This window comes from Clinocottus analis, unplaced genomic scaffold (genome assembly GCF_023055335.1).
Source record: "Clinocottus analis isolate CAN_PGR_092001 unplaced genomic scaffold, fCliAna1.0.p SCAF_10, whole genome shotgun sequence".
Lineage (NCBI taxonomy): Eukaryota > Metazoa > Chordata > Actinopteri > Perciformes > Cottidae > Clinocottus > Clinocottus analis.
In genome coordinates, this window is record NW_027175821.1 from 15,377,463 (window position 1) to 15,393,256 (window position 15,794).

General features: G+C 43.7%; 2 protein-coding genes across 3 annotated transcripts in view; one reads left to right on the forward strand and one right to left on the reverse strand.

Annotated features, from left to right (window-relative positions):
- The first annotated feature begins 133 nt into the window (after positions 1–133).
- Positions 134–3,768, forward strand: shisa3 (shisa family member 3). Its single transcript, XM_068593012.1, has 2 exons — positions 134–721; positions 2,504–3,768. Exons 1-2 carry the CDS (start codon positions 451–453, stop codon positions 3,106–3,108), a joined length of 876 nt encoding a protein of 291 aa, XP_068449113.1. The 5' UTR covers positions 134–450; the 3' UTR covers positions 3,109–3,768.
- Positions 3,769–5,032: 1,264 nt separating this feature from the next.
- Positions 5,033–15,794, reverse strand: part of atp8a1 (ATPase phospholipid transporting 8A1) — a 97,887-nt gene continuing 87,125 nt past the window's right edge. For both annotated transcript variants that reach the window (XM_068592539.1, XM_068592547.1), the window contains 4 exons: positions 11,547–11,635; positions 11,120–11,212; positions 9,923–10,014; positions 5,033–7,612 (listed from right to left, as the gene is read on the reverse strand). In XM_068592539.1, the coding sequence (XP_068448640.1) occupies positions 7,515–7,612; positions 9,923–10,014; positions 11,120–11,212; positions 11,547–11,635 (372 nt within the window). In that variant the 3' untranslated portion in view covers positions 5,033–7,514. The remainder of the gene's footprint in view (positions 7,613–9,922; positions 10,015–11,119; positions 11,213–11,546; positions 11,636–15,794) is intronic.

Sequence of the window (15,794 nt, forward strand, 5' to 3'; positions counted from 1 at the left end):
GGGCCGCGGCACCGCTGCGACCACTCGACACCACACGAACGCGCACGTTTGCTTAATGGGAGTTACGTGCGCGCGTGCACCGCCAGAGTCACAAAAAGCAGCAACTCTCCAGTGAGGTGGGCGCACAACTTCTGCACCGACATCAACGCACGTCCTCGGGAGCGACCGCACTGCGAGCAGAGGAGCTTTGGAGGAGGAGAAAGTCCTCTGATGACATTGTCACAACTTTCCTCAAGAGAAACTTGATTTTGGGAACTTTGGGCTCAGAACGGCTCGGATGGTGGAAAGATGACGGTGACATAAGATTACATCCCCACATCCTCGCGTTTCTCCCCCGGTGAGTCCCTCTCAATGAAGAGGCTCTAACCCGGAGCGACGCGCTCGGTGGCCGGCGGCTGAAGCCCACAGGACGTTACGCAGGGACCCGTGACCCCCCCGCGGCTCGCCGGGATGGTGTGCCTGCTGAGCTGCCTGCTGCTGGGGTATCTGACCTGGAATCTGCGGATATCGGACGCACAGGGGGAGTACTGCCACGGCTGGCTGGACGCTAATGGGAATTATCACGATGGCTTCCAGTGTCCGGAGGACTTTGACACCATGGACGCCACCGTGTGCTGCGGCTCGTGCTCGCTGCGCTACTGCTGCGCGGCCGCGGACGCGCGCCTGGACCAGGGCGGCTGCACCAACGACCGGGAGGTGGACAACACCGAGTTCGCAGCGCGTAAGTGGAGTGGGTTTTAACTTACTGGGCTTAAGTATGCGGATCTCACGTGTCCACCAAAGTTTAGCGTTCAGGAAAACACTTTGAATTAGTTGGTTGAATTTGGCCGAGTGCAAATACAAATAGTGACACGGTGTCAGTCTAAAATCGATTGTCTAAGCAATGTGGTATACACATAAAGTAAATAAGATGCATGCACAGGTTTTGGCTAAATGCATGGCTTATGAAAGTTGGTTTCTACAGAGGTCAGCTGTACCATTAGTCTAAGGATTAAATAAGAGTTTATAAGGAGACTGACTGCTGTCATGTGAAAGGATGAGAAATGTAACACTTTGCTAAATGTCTGTTGCACTTAAACAAGACACCAACAAATGTCTGTTCTTTAGGAAAACAATGGACACCATTTGTGTTCTAACACAACATTTTGAGGACAAGATATTAAAGTGCTGAATTGAAATAGAACAGGAATAAAATAAAATAGGTAAGTTGCAGAAAAACAAACAATAAAGACACCCTTCTTAGAAGAATATGGTCTGTTTAACAAGACTCAAAGTTTTTACTTATGCAACATTTCATACGTCCAGTTATTGTGTTTTATGGTTTTTGTGTATTTCAAGCCAAGTGTCCAGTTTCCAGCAGCTTTAAATCTCAGCTCCTGTTGCTTCATTTGACCTGAACTCACTGCAGATCCCCATCACTGAGACGCAGCCTGTCAGTCACTCAACAAATGCTCCTCAGACTAATTCTTCACAAAATCGTTCAGCAGAAATCAGCACAAAACTCACAAAACAAAAGATAAGCTGGATCAGAATGCAGGAATGTATTCAAACCTCTCTCACACAAGCCGACTTATCGTGTTGCCAAACACACACAGAATCACTCAGACTTTGGATTTGCCAACCAAAGTAATCACAACTGACTGAGAGGCAACACATTATCCTTAACTTCTTTAAACCTTCATCAGGCTCAACGTGTTACATTAACCCTCTGTGAGTTGTGAAACCTTAAATAAAAGGTCACTTTAACCCTCAATGTTTTTCCTTCTTCAAAGTTTTCTTTAAATTCCCTCAACTGATAAGCTGCGTGGCCTTCACTGAGCGCACTGTGTGCTCACAATTTCCTAATTTCTTGCTATGAAAATAAATAAACAGTCGCTGATTTCCTCCCAAAGTGCAAATGGGTTTCACAGCGTGTAACCGGAGCTGTTTGTATTTTCCCGCAGGAATGTGTCCGTGTTAATAATACTATAAAGGGCTTTAATGAAATAATTTAATTTAATAATGTTCACTTCTACAATTTTAATCAACATGGATGTAGACTGTAGTTTAAGGTCAAACTTAACTTTAACAAACCTATTTAGGACTGTGTAAACATTTATGTTTTATAACGCACTATAATGTCGTTGTAAGCAGATATAAGTGTTTATTAATTATTTGTGAACAACTATAACTCCTCCTGTGAGTCACTGCTGTATAAACATGAATGACAATATATAGTAAAACACAGCTGTAATCATATAAAACAGGTCATACAATTTGTTTCACTAAATATTGATATAGTGCTTGTAAATGTTATATATAGTGGAGTCAGATGTCAGAAATAATGTATAATATCTTTGATTTGTTCAAGTTAAATGAGTTATTGTCAGTCTCCAGGGCAATGCAAATAGAAAGTTACACTAACGAGGTTCAATCTTTTCTAAACACATTAATAACCTGCAGCTTTCTGTCCCATGAAGGCGCTTCCTTACTCTCCTAACCAGCTTGTCTCCTCCCCCCTCAGAGCCCATCTATGTGCCCTTCCTAATGGTGGGCAGCATCTTCGTGGCCTTCGTCGTGGTCGGCTCTCTGGTGGCCGTCTACTGCTGCACCTGCCTGCGGCCCAAGCAGCCGACGCAGCAGCCCATTCGCTTCTCCCTGCGCAGCTACCAGGGCGAAACCATCCCCATGATCCTCACCTCCGCTCCCCCGAGCCTCCGGGCCCCGTCGCGACAGTCCAGCACGGCCACCACCAGCTCCAGCTCGGCCGGTGGAGGCAGCTCCATGCGCCGGTTTTCCCTCGGAGGTCCGGGCGGGCAGCAGCAGCAGCAGCAGCAGCAGCAGCAGCAGCAGCAGCAGCAGCACGGCTGCCTGGTGTCGGCCACCGTCTCCTCGTCGACCTCCTCCCCAACTCAGACCCCTCAGACTCTGCCTCCGCCCCCCTACACATCCCCACCAGCGCCCATGTCCGGAGGCATGCAGCACCAACTGCCCTCCACCCACACACACACCCAGCTGCAGCTCCACCAGCCCTCTCAGAGCTTCCTCCTGCCACAGCAGTACTTCTTCCCCCTGCAGCCAGACGCCTTCACAGCGGCAAAGGGCTTCGCCGACTTCGGACAGAGCTGACACGGCTCCCGGCGGGACAAACATAGAGGGATTACAAGTTTTTGTTTTGTTTTAGGTGGGTGGACGTGAGCCGGCAAACACACAACACCGCAACACAGCTGCTGGTGTTCGGGGCGGAAGGCCCAGGCCGTCCGAACGGACACAGAGAGCCGGGCAGGAGGACCGGGGATAAAGCGAGACAAAGCTGCACGGCCCGAGGCGTCACCCCCCCCCTCCCACACCCTCCTTCTGCATCACAGGACACATCAGAGTTCAACACAACTGTTAGAGGCAGCAACAGTGTTGAATCTCGTGCACTTTTATCTTAAATTGTAAACAGTCCTCACTGGTCTCACGTTGTATTTTTTATCCAGGCTGTTGTTCAAGGTGATGCTCATAATACTGACTAAACTCTTAATCACAAACCTTCCTCTGAACAGTGAATGCTGCGCGGACACACACTGTCACTCTGAGCATTGGTACATTATTAGAACCAGATGTTGGAAACCAGGGAAACAGTGTTTTCTTTTTTTTGACAATCGCAAGGACCTGTGAACGAAGGGCGTGTGGACCTGATATACAAAGGATAGTATAATTTGGAAGACATGTGGACTGTTATAAAGATGTTGTACATGCATTGTACCCGGAGCAGGGTCGTCATATTGATTCCCTAATTTAACAGCGAATAAAATGTTGTCTCTCTGTACCTTTCTGCGCGCCAACGCCATGTCTGTTGACTCACATTTTTGTCCTCTGAACGAAGCCTCATCATCACTCAGACGAAAAAAAAGGAAACCGGAGCGGTCGGGCCTGCACAGCAGCTCACTACCTGTCGCTCATTCTCGCGCCAGACTTCACAGCAGGAATGCGGCGCTGAGATCCGTCATTGTCAGTGTTCAATGAGCATGGCATGGTCACAGTGTTAAAAACAACTCGCCCCAGAAATAGAGGTTTAGGTTGCACCAACAGGTAGAGCAGAAACTTTGACAAAGACTTTTCTGTTCTCCGGTTATCTGTCTGTGAAATGGACTCGGCGATCAGTGTCTCGTGAAAGCTGCGAGCGGTTCAGTGTGCTGAAGTCTGCGTCGCTCTCAGCGGGCTGCTCCATCACAGAATACAACTCACTTGACAGATTCCACTAATAACTTGCGCGGGGCTCGTTTCTACTCACAGCTGTCGGCTCAGACCGTTCTCACATTCCACACTCTGCTAATAAAAAGGAAAATACAAGTTGTCAACAAGTTTTGCTGACATTTCTGAAATCTTTCAAATAGGTAATCCGTCTCGTCTTTCTTCGCCAGGCCGAATACGTTTCCAGTTTCTTTAGAAAGTTGGAGGCCTGCTGACGCTGAAGGCTTCTACTGGGTTCTGTTTCACAGATTTCATCGAAATAAAACCTTTTTCGGGCTCCAATGCCTCTGAAAACAATTATCTCGGAACAAAATCCATCATACATTGAGGTCAGTGTGATGAATGGTGAAAGAACAATAACTCATTAAATCAAACCATGTGTTTGATCCCGTTATGTATCAGCGTTTACTCAGCAATAGCCGGTTGGTGTATTCACGTTCCCTAACTATCTCTTTATAGTGTTGTTTTTGTTGTTAGTGGCAGAGTCAGACATTCATGCGTTGCATTCAAACTCGCCAGCAGATGAAAGACCTTTTTCGTTCTGTTTTGGAAGAAGCTTTGTCCGCTTGGCGTCTCACCACGCTTTGTCGGGGGATTTTTCAGCGCCGCGTTCGACATTTTTGTTTACGATACGTCACCCAGTTGGCGCCCTTATGGTTACTGATTTATCGGAGGGTTTTTTCCTCTCGACGTATTTGTTTGGTCTATGAAATGTACGCCACCAGGCAGACCTTTACTGATTATGTTCTCAACGTACGGCGCACAGTGATAACAAACCTCTAAATACACAGGAGAATAAGCAACGACGGTCACGTTGTTCCTCCATGATTGTAAATTTTATTTCAGTAGTCCTTCATGGCAGTAAAAGACAACACTTATAAGTTTGCAGTCCCAACATGCAGAACAATCATCGAACAGAATGACAGAAAAAAAAACAAATATTAAAAAGTAAAGTTAAAGGTGCGTTTTTTTTTTTTCTCTTTTGTAAAGTGATCAACACTTGAGGGAGAATCAAAGTAGTACAGTTAAACATTTCAGAGAACAGTTTGTGTTATCCATTCATGCAGCCCACGACTTTCACAGACAACAACATGTGTTTTATGTTTTCTGGAAAAAGAAAGCAACAGTCTACATCCACATTCAGCGGCTTGGAAACTTTTGACAAGATGACGTCCAATTAAGTTTTTACACTAAAAGACCGGCAGAGAAAAGTAATCGTTAACCCTCAGTAAAGAGCTTTCCTGTAACGCAGAGGTACACTGCATGAAGAAAACAAGTTACAAACATTTACGCTCAAGAGAAATCATATACCGAAACCAGATAATACCAGATATCCACTACTGGAAAGGTACATCGAGTGCATTGTGCAACATCTCCTGTCGAAGCGAGCTGAGCATCAGAAACTCTCACAGTCAAGGTCGAGAGTTTGATCACACACACGCGTACACACACACACACACACACACACACAGTCATCCTGCACACTGACACACACACACTCTCCAATACGGGCCATGCATCAGCACACAGCAGTACAACAAAGCTATACCTGGAGTCGTGCAGACGGACAACTGAAGCAAGCCACACACACACACACACACACACATTACCTCTCTCACACACACACAAACACACGACAAAAGAAACAAACCGGGAGACGCAAGAAACTCCCAATCTCACATAGAGGACACAGACATGCAATGCATACATATAAGTTATCCACAGCAGAGGTGACACACACACACACACACACACACACACACACACACACACACACACACGCGCACACACACACATACAGCACATGCACATGCAGGCAAGAAACTGACAAACACACACTCGTACACACCGTCAGAGATCTGATCTCCCATAGGGAGAAGAAAGCAATCACACGGACATTAAGTAGTTAATAATAAATAAATCAAGCTGTAACAATATTGATATTAATAATAACAAGACATTTAAGAAAGCTCAGTTTCCTCATTCGATCTGTTACATCCTGCCAGTTTACCAGAGGAAGAAAAAAAACAAAAACAACTAAAAGTTACAGACAGTTCATTACAAAGCCAGTCAATGCAAAAGTCATACATCTCCAATATAAAAATACAAATCCACAAAATAACTATAGAGACAAAGTAGTTTTGATATTGTCGTGAAGTTTTCCTGGCTAATATTTCTCTCCCCCTTAAGCTAATGGCACTTATGTTAGAAGGATAAAATCTCCATGTTAAGGGAAACACTGTCACCACTGCGAGCTCCAACTAGACCATCGGAGAGCCGTTCCCCTCTGCAGGAACACATCTTAGTTCACACGCGTGCCGCAAGGCACTCTGTAGTTTTCACATTGTACGAGTGCAAGACTGTGGTGGAGAGACAGTGATTTTGTATTCAGTTGGTGTGTGTGTGTGTGTGTGTGTGTGTGTGTGGAGCACTGGTCTAAGCTAGCTGGCTAAACTATTCTTGGCTATCTTCTTCTTCTGTGAGGGAAAGGTTCTACGTAGGCACCGTCGTGATCGTTGAGACAGGAGTGATGTGTGGAATGCAATTATTTGTCGCAAGCAATGCTTCTGCTGTAAAAAACGGTGGAAATAGGACTACGGTGAGCTGCGGGAGGCAACTTCTGAAAGAATTAAAGAGGAAAGTAAACAAAGAAAAACCAGGCACGATATCTACATACTTAAAAAAATGAAATAAAAAGAAACAAACGTGTTTGAAAAGAAACAAGGATGAAGGCATGAGCAAATGTAAGGCCTTACACAATAGATGCTTCCTTAAGTGCAAAAAGAAAATATAAATATTACAATGTCTGCTCTGAAGTGGTCGGTTTAGTGCTGGAATACACTCGGGAGTGTGATTACATTTGGTTTAAAGTTTTCCGAATTCACGAGTACTTGGAAGATTGAATATACGACTGCTCTTTGGCAATCTGTCACCAGTTCAAATCCTCTAAAACTAATCATCGTCCAGTGTTTTAAATTCTATTACAACAGTGTTAAGGAGTATGACTTTAATATAATTAAACGATTGAAGTGAGGAACTTCAGACCACAGACTGCTAAGAAAGCACAGTGCTCATCATGTCTGCTGGACACACAACTACAGCTGATAGTGAACACAATTTGAACTGTTGCTTGTTGTTTTTTTCCCTTTTTCAAAGACACTCTCTTCTGTCCATATCTTATTCATGTCCAAATATCCCCTCAGTGCTGGTTCGCATCTCCACTCCCCCCCCCCTGAAATATCGCCAGTTGAAGCGGCAGCTGTGGCTCAGGATTGGCCGACCACAGGGCCGGCGGCTCACCACTCGTTGGTCCTCTGTTTGGTGGTGTCGTAGACTCTGATGACATCAGACTGAGACACCACTCCGTTCTCGTCTTGAGAGAAGGCGTAGCCATCTGGAGAAGAGTCAAAGCAGTTAAAACTATGTACCTCAGAGATTAATGTCACAAAAAGTCATTATAACATTAAAAAACACACTTCAAAACAACTGAATAAACAGAAAGAAGAAAGAGCCATTAAAAAACATAACATGTTAAGCAATAGTTCAGCATTTCAGGTCATACGTTTATTAGTATTTTTTGCTCAGAAGATCAATACTGCTCTCATGCCTGAAGGCTGCAGCCAGAAGTTGTTTAGCTTAGCGTAGCACAAAGACTGGAAACAGAAGGAAACAGACTGGCTCTGAACCAACCTTTGCTCAATATATAACACGCTATATTGTTTAATGAACAAAAAAAGGAAGTGTAAATGAACAATTTGGGTCTCATACAAGAACCAGAACCAGTCTTTATGCTAAGCTAAGCTAAGTAGCGATAGCTAACACTAGCTTGTGCTTCTCTGGTATTCGAGTCAGAAAGAGAATCTACGATCAATATTAGAAGAATCCAGGTCTTTAAAATGTGTCACTGTTTTGAATAATTTCCATAATTCTCAAAAGACCCAAATATAGAAAATCTGCCTCACAACAATTTCTTTTAAAAGTGAAGTGAAACAGTTTCCTGCGTCAGAGCTCGAGGAAGTTAAACATTGCTTTTAACATTCAGCTCACAGAATGATTTCTCAGACAAATGGAGGCTAAGGTGATGTAATGTTATGTTAACGCATTAAGGCACAAACTGCAGCTTCACATTCAGCGCAGACATGAGAAGGGTATCGATCTTATGACAGCAAGAAATCAAATAAGAATATTCCAAAAATGTCACACTATTTCTTTAAAATAAATCACCTGATGAAAGTAAAACACACAAAAAAAGTTTGAAAAGTAAGTAATCACAGCACTCCCAAATATGTTTTACATCTAGAGTACAAGAGCAGCTCTGATCTACCATCTAAACTCTCCTACAGGGTTCCTTCATGACCTTTGACCCCCGACTCACCTTCAGGTGTCAAATGACTCGCTCACTACCTGGAGGCCAGCGGGGAAGTTCAAAGGACCCCGCTGAGATGAGTGCATTGTGGGGGAATAACAGCGCAACATTTCATCATTTCATGGTTATCTCGCTCTACCGAGCTCAACTAAAGACACACGAGGCACACGGGGGAGGACAGGAAGTCAACAACCAAAACAAGAAGAGGAGAGCGGCGTCTATCAGGGAGCTAGAGGAGGCTGGAGTGTTAAACGGGATGAGGTTTGAATGAGGAAATTAAAAAAAAAGGTATTACACAACAACGGTCTCATCCCCACCTATGAGACAAACAAAAAACAAACTGATCAGACACAGGACAGAAACGAAAAATAAAAATAAACACAACATAAACCCCCAAGTATGACTGGAAATGTAACGCCTGAGTGGTGCTGCCAACATAAAAGCTATACTTTGATCCCCTACTTTACACTTAGTAGTAGAAAGTAAGCTTTTCTTAATGTATCAACATTTAGAAAGAGACATTAAAGTAGTTTGCAGCTGTCTATAATTCACTTACAGCTGAATAATGACCAGTAAACAGTTCTACAATGTCAATAAACACCAAACCGCCTGATTTTTCTTTGAGTAATTGATGTTGAGTGGTGCATCATAGATCATGTGTTAACTACTAAGCTAGTTTCATGTTTAATGTTATCTTATTCTAAAAAACATACAATACATTTAAACGGATGCGTTTCTAAAAAATAACATGCAAAGGAAAATGAATGAAATTGTGATTTAAATGAAACAAAGGGAAATAAAATAATAAGAAAACAACATTGTAACGGCCCACTTTCAGTAGAGGTTTTTTTTTCTGCTTTTCAGATGATTAAAAAAAGTAATGAGATACGACACAGTTCTTTCCAAACTGTATTCTTGCCTCTAACTCGTCATGAGAGGAGCTCATTTAATAGTTCATATGAGCAGAAGGTGAAGACACAGGGAACTGTGGCGCAGCTTGCGGTCCCAGTTCTGACGCGTGTTTCCTGCATCTGGTGAACACGGAGTATTTATGAAGAGAGGTGGGATGAGCGTTACCGCCTCCCGCAGACGAAGGGTGAGACGAAGGTTTGGGAGATACAGTACGCGTCAGATGAAGAGTAATGACCCTCCATCTGTTCCCCTGACGAGGGAACATTTTTTGGAAGCACATAAATCTAACGTGGATAAACTAAAGTGTTCTTTGGGGTAAAAGTTAACGGCCTCACGCCTCCATCGTAAGGCACGTTCAGCAAGAGAGGAATTTAGAGAGAAAGAAATAGAGGAGGAAAGAAAACAAATACATATTGTGTAACTTACGTAGCAGGTTCTGCTGCATGGACTCAGACCGGTACAGACTGACTGTGCTCTTCTTGAAGACGTTCTTCAGGAGCTGGGCCCTCTCCGTCAAACTAGACACACACACACACACACACACACACACAGAAACGGGCAGGGTGTTAGCCACATGCTGAGCACCACAGGCAGATTTAATGAGCCATATATCACGCTTGTGTCCTCCCGAGTGGATGGACCTGCCAACCTGCTGGTACCAACCACCATGTAAGGGAGACTAAGCGAAGAACAAAGTGTGTATGTGGGCGGGAAACCTTTCAAACCATTATGCGCGTAAACGTAACTGTACGGGTCCCTCTTATGTGCATTTAAGCAAAATAATCTGTGTGTTTATATCTCTTGATGTTTGTTTCTGTAAGAGAGAGTGTGTGAGTGTGTGTGTGTGTGTGTGTGTGTGTGTCTGCAGCCTGCTGGGCCTGGGACAGTGGCCAGACTCTGGGATCATTTTCAGCTAGCAGGAGATCTCACACTGATCTGCACCATGTTGATTCCCGCCTCCGGCCCCAGAGAGCAGAGCAGAGCCGGTTCAACTAATAGGTTTTTTTTATAATATATGGCTTTAATATAGGAGCACTAAAATGAGACTATTCTCCATTTGGGGGGAAAAATACGTAACACATAAGAAACATACTCTTATTACTGACATTACAGTCAAACTCCTGCAATTTAGCAGCAATTTGAGGATTTCTCTCTTGCACATAGGAATAGCGTTGGCAGCGGAGCCGTGAGTATCTGTGAAACTTTGAGGGATTTGGGAGGTCACGGATGATTCTTCCTCCAAGTCCATCTTGAGACTTTCTCAAAAATGCTTTATATTCTGTGTACTAAAAGAAAGCCCTGAGAGGGTTGGGCCAGCCAATGATATATACAGTGAGACAGTATGAAATGCCATTTACTATGCCATTTATAACTTGTAGATTGCAAGTCCCATTTTTCTTTCCCATGCCTCAAAGCACGGACAAAAATGGATTTCTGCTTGAGATTAAAGTCACGTAAATTATTAGAGAAGCCACTTGCCATCTTGCGAGCTCTTATGGTGCATTAAAGCAACCAGTCTCATAATTTTATTCACTTTCACAAGGAAAAATCTGTTTATTACATCAATAAATATAAAACCCGAAAACAAAAAGGTGAAAGCGGTGGAGTGAAGTGCAACTGTACCTCTTTCCGTGCACCACTGCTCCAGGGTCTTTGGATAAAGCCTCGAGCTCCTGCACCTCATCCACCAGGGTCTTGAAACACACTTTCTTCACCCTGTGAGAATAATTAAACCGGAATCAGAACGTGACAGATGTTTAACATGATCAAAGCTTTCAGGGACTGACATTTAAATACCCATCGCTGCTTTGAACACATCAGTTAATGCACCTTTGAGCTTTGAAAATTGCTCCTGTGGGCTGATGTCAACCAGACACAAACACATTTCCCATGAAGTATTCATAAAGAGGACAGGCTACATTTTCCTGGAAGTCTGTCGCAAAAGTTTGGGGCAGGAATGTCTTCAGGAGATAAGAGACTCTGGAGGAATTCCTTGTTTTGGATGAGTATCGGAGTGATGATGAAGGAGGACAACGCAGAGAAGACTTACACTTTGTAGGCCACGTCGAAGACCAGCGAGGTGATTGGGATGAAGACCAGACCCGTCCAGAAGACTCCCGAACTGAACATCATCTCCGCCTGTCACACACACACAGACACACACATACATTTACTTCCGGGTCACTATAGACAATGCAGAGTTCAACACCTGATCAGATGAAAAGAAGATCTTTTTAAAAGAAAGAAAAACACCTGATAAAGAGCAGCCATTATCATCCTCTGTAGTGGCACATAATACAAGACATACATAACAAAGGCAGCCCAAAACAAACACTTATATTGTTGAAATAAAGAGGAGATGGGTCCAAAGAACTTGCTCAAAGTGGGTTAATCCTCTGTGACTAAATGATACCATGTTTTTGTGAGGATCCCCTCCACCTCTCAGCCCTGCGGGGCGGAGGAAGTGCCTGTGAAGTATTTTGACAGTGGGATCTCTTTCACAGGAAAACAGCTCCACTGTTTGCCGCGTTGAGAGCTGCTGTCAATAAGTCACAGGAGACACAGCAGCGTCATCAGAGGACTTTTAATGACACATTCAATACAACAGCCACCCTGTGTACGAGGGTGTCGATGGAGCTTCAGAGCTGTAATGATCAGAGCCCAAGAGTCTGGGAGCGAGGGTCTATACTTCTGGGGTTCAGGTGCACTGCGCTGCTCCTTGTTTACAGTCTTATTAGCAACCTGAGATGCAAGACATGCGCTGGAGTCGAGAGACGACGTGCAAGAACGGTTGTTTCACAAGCTATCGAAGGATAATAATATGAATAATAAGCACGCTAACACAGTCGATTGTCAGCATTCAACTTGTTGAACACCTGCATTATTACTGGAGTTATTGAAAGAATGTTAGTCCATTATTATTGATGCCTAAAGGGAGTTGGATACAATGTTGACGTGGCTCCCTTCTTTATAAGTCCTCAGTAATGCATGAAGCAAAAAGGCTTGACGTGCGAGTATAAAATGACCTGGATCCCTCGCATCCACGGGCCTTAGAGCGAGCGCACTAGCGTTTCTTTCAACTGACTGGAATCTTTCTTTAGTATACAAGTAAGGCATCAATGGGCTTAGCTTGAACATTACTTTGCTACTCTGTAAAACAACAAATAAATATATAGATATAAATGTGATGAATTGTTGTATCCGATAGCAGATTGACCCATTGTCAACGATACCCAATCCATATTTTAGTCATCATCAGCCTCACAGAGCTTCTAGCGTGAATGTCCACTCTTAGACGTGTCCACTGTTTTATTAACGAAACTATTAATTAAGAGATTAAGTAGGAGATTCATTAAAAATGAAAAGAATCATTAGTTGCGGCTCTAAACTTTCAAATGCGAATAAAAAAAAATCTGGAACCAAAGATGTCGCCCACTTTTCTGTGATCATTATGTTAGGTTGGAGGTCGACTGTGGAAGAGCATCTCAGCCCCAAAACACTAAACCTCTTCCGTGTCAGCAACATCTCATTAATGTCAGACTAAAAGTTCACAGACAGAGATGATTTTCTTTTCCGTCACGTAACTCTTCTGAATCATAAACAATGAGCTGATGTTGTATTTGTAACGCTGCGTGGGACAAATGTTCACATTGAGCAAAATAAATCTAGAAATGAGACAGCTGTGCTCCTCACGGAGACTCATCCATCTTGCTGGAAGGAAAACACATTTGGATATGATCTTAAAACAAGTCATTTGAAGAAAATGCTTCTTCTCACTGGCCTGAAAAATATTCTTCATTAGTAGAAGACAGGTCGCCCGTGATGATTTAAATTAAAAATCACAAAAGCGGTAGTCGTGTCAGGAGGTTGCCTCGGGTCCAAAACGAAGCGGAGACGTGGATCGTCACGTGGGGGTGAAACAATGTTTGCTTTGGCCCGCTGCACTGAAACTATCTGTCATTACACGTCCAAGTGCAAAACTCGCAAACTCTCGCTCCTTGCATTGTAATGTGCCACTTGTTTAAACTGCTGGGGCCTCTCGACAGCCTCCTTCCTGTAATGTGACACAGGCAGGGCCCTTCGGATGCACACGCACACGCACACACACACACACACATACAGATCAGTGTCAAAACTATCAAGGCTCAGGTTTGCTCAAATTAGCTAATCTGTTCGCCATTACCTGCAAATTGACTTTGATGTCTGACAAAACACCGGGGCAGAGGAAATCCCAAATGACAGGAAATCAAAAATGTCTTTTTCCTACAGTTTGAGATGGGATTCGGATGAATGGAGCTTTTCTGTGTCACCCGGGAGGCCGAAAATGTATGAGAGGAGGGAAAAAAGCATTGACGCGCAGGATATTTTCATGTCAATTTGGGAAATTGTGCAGCCCTGGTGGAAACATTTACTGTTCTTTTTTTGAAGTCAGTTTAATTATTTTCATTTTCATCCAGTGTATCGTGCATTTTAATGAGAGCATTTAAGCTGTCTTGAGAGCCTTTTGAAAATAAACCAGGGACGCGTACGCAGCATTTCAGCTTGAAAAATAAACCAACTTAGTCTCTACAAGTTCAATCTAAATACCTTATTTATATTGCTGTACATACCTTAGGGCCACAAATGTTGTATATACAAGATACTTCAAATCTTAAGTTTATCACAAAATAACAACATGCTGGTAATTACATGTGGTATCGTCACTCATTGTAACATCAGGTACAACTGTGAAAACTACACTAACCGTGAAACGGAAAAAGAGTTAAAACTAGACCCAAATAAACTGCATTTTCCTCAGTTCAACAATCAACAAATGTTTGTCCTCAGGCATCTGGACATGCTCTGCGACTACAAGCGGGGTCCGCAGAGTTGGTGGATGCTCGCGATGCTCATACCAGCGGGCCCCTGGGAGCTGGACGGGGTGAGAGAGGTCCAAGGAGTGGGGCTGTATTTTTAGGACAAACTAATAAACTTGTCTGGCTGGACAGACAGTAGTGTCCGCTGGCACGGAGCGGTGTGTTTTGACAGGCCACTGACCCCCTCGTGGCCACACACACACACGCAGACACACGGACTAGACAAAGCATCCATGTGTAAACATCAAAATGCTAATTACCTGATATACTGCTCTAAGATGTATTTCTACTAATTCTACTCCGTACCGAACAGAAGACAGGATTTAAGATGATGGTGGTCAAGGGGTTAAAGAGATGATTTAGACAGGAAAGGCAAGGAGAGAGAGTTGTCTGTGAATTCCCTATTTCTACACGGTCAACGACCAAATAGATCTGAAAATAAACGTTTTTAAAACAACTAAAAGTGGTTGATTTCTGGTTAACCTTTTAAATACTTGTTACGTCTGAATTGAGAAACGCCCTTGACTAAGCTACTTAACCTCCAACTGCTCAAGTCAAGCTGCACCGTAGCCAACACACCAGGCGCGTCAGCTTCAAGGTCCAGCATATGGGTGAGTTTTGAATGACGTCTACAAGAAACCAGACTAAGTGTTTCCGGCGACCATTCCAGGAAGACTCGATCGGGAGAATCTGACTCCTGGCTGATCATGTTTAAGAAAGCTGGTAGTCTCAGCAGTTTGAGCTTTGTAAATGATGCCATTGTATTGGTAAATGTAAATTAAGGTAATCAACTGCTCCACCGTTCAGCTCACCGGACTACAGTAAGACGAAAAATCTCTTCATTAAACTCTAGCAGCTGTCTGACATACACGATCTATAATATTCAACCACCGGCTTCCTGAATGCATGTCTTTGGACAACATTTTTTGTTATGTAGACTGAGAGGTTAGACTAAGGCCATGTCCATGTTTTGGAGCACCGGAAACAGATGACGCAGACACCCGCGTTGGCTACTTGATTGGTTCTTTGCGATCGCAACGTGTCCTGATTCATCACGTGATCCTCCAAGGGTCATGTTCATCACGTGACGCTGTTTTAGAAGAAAACCAACAACAGCCTTGATTACCGATCGAGTACCAGGTTAATTCAACATGGAGAACTAATTACAGCCGTTGCTGACCTTGTTATTTAAGTTACATTCTGCATTTCATGATTCTCCTACTGCCGACATGCGGAGGAAGCAGCTGTTATTGGAGCAATTGACGAGTTGCGTGTCCTGTAGCGTTATCTGCCCTATGGAGCGGGTGTGGGGAGTCACGGTTTGCGGCTTTAAACAAAAATATTTGCGTGTGGAAGTAGCCTTAGTTGAATCAGTCTCAGACTTTACTTTGGTCTGCATCTATCCATGTTGATTATCCAAGTTGGCTGAATTCAGCTGGTTT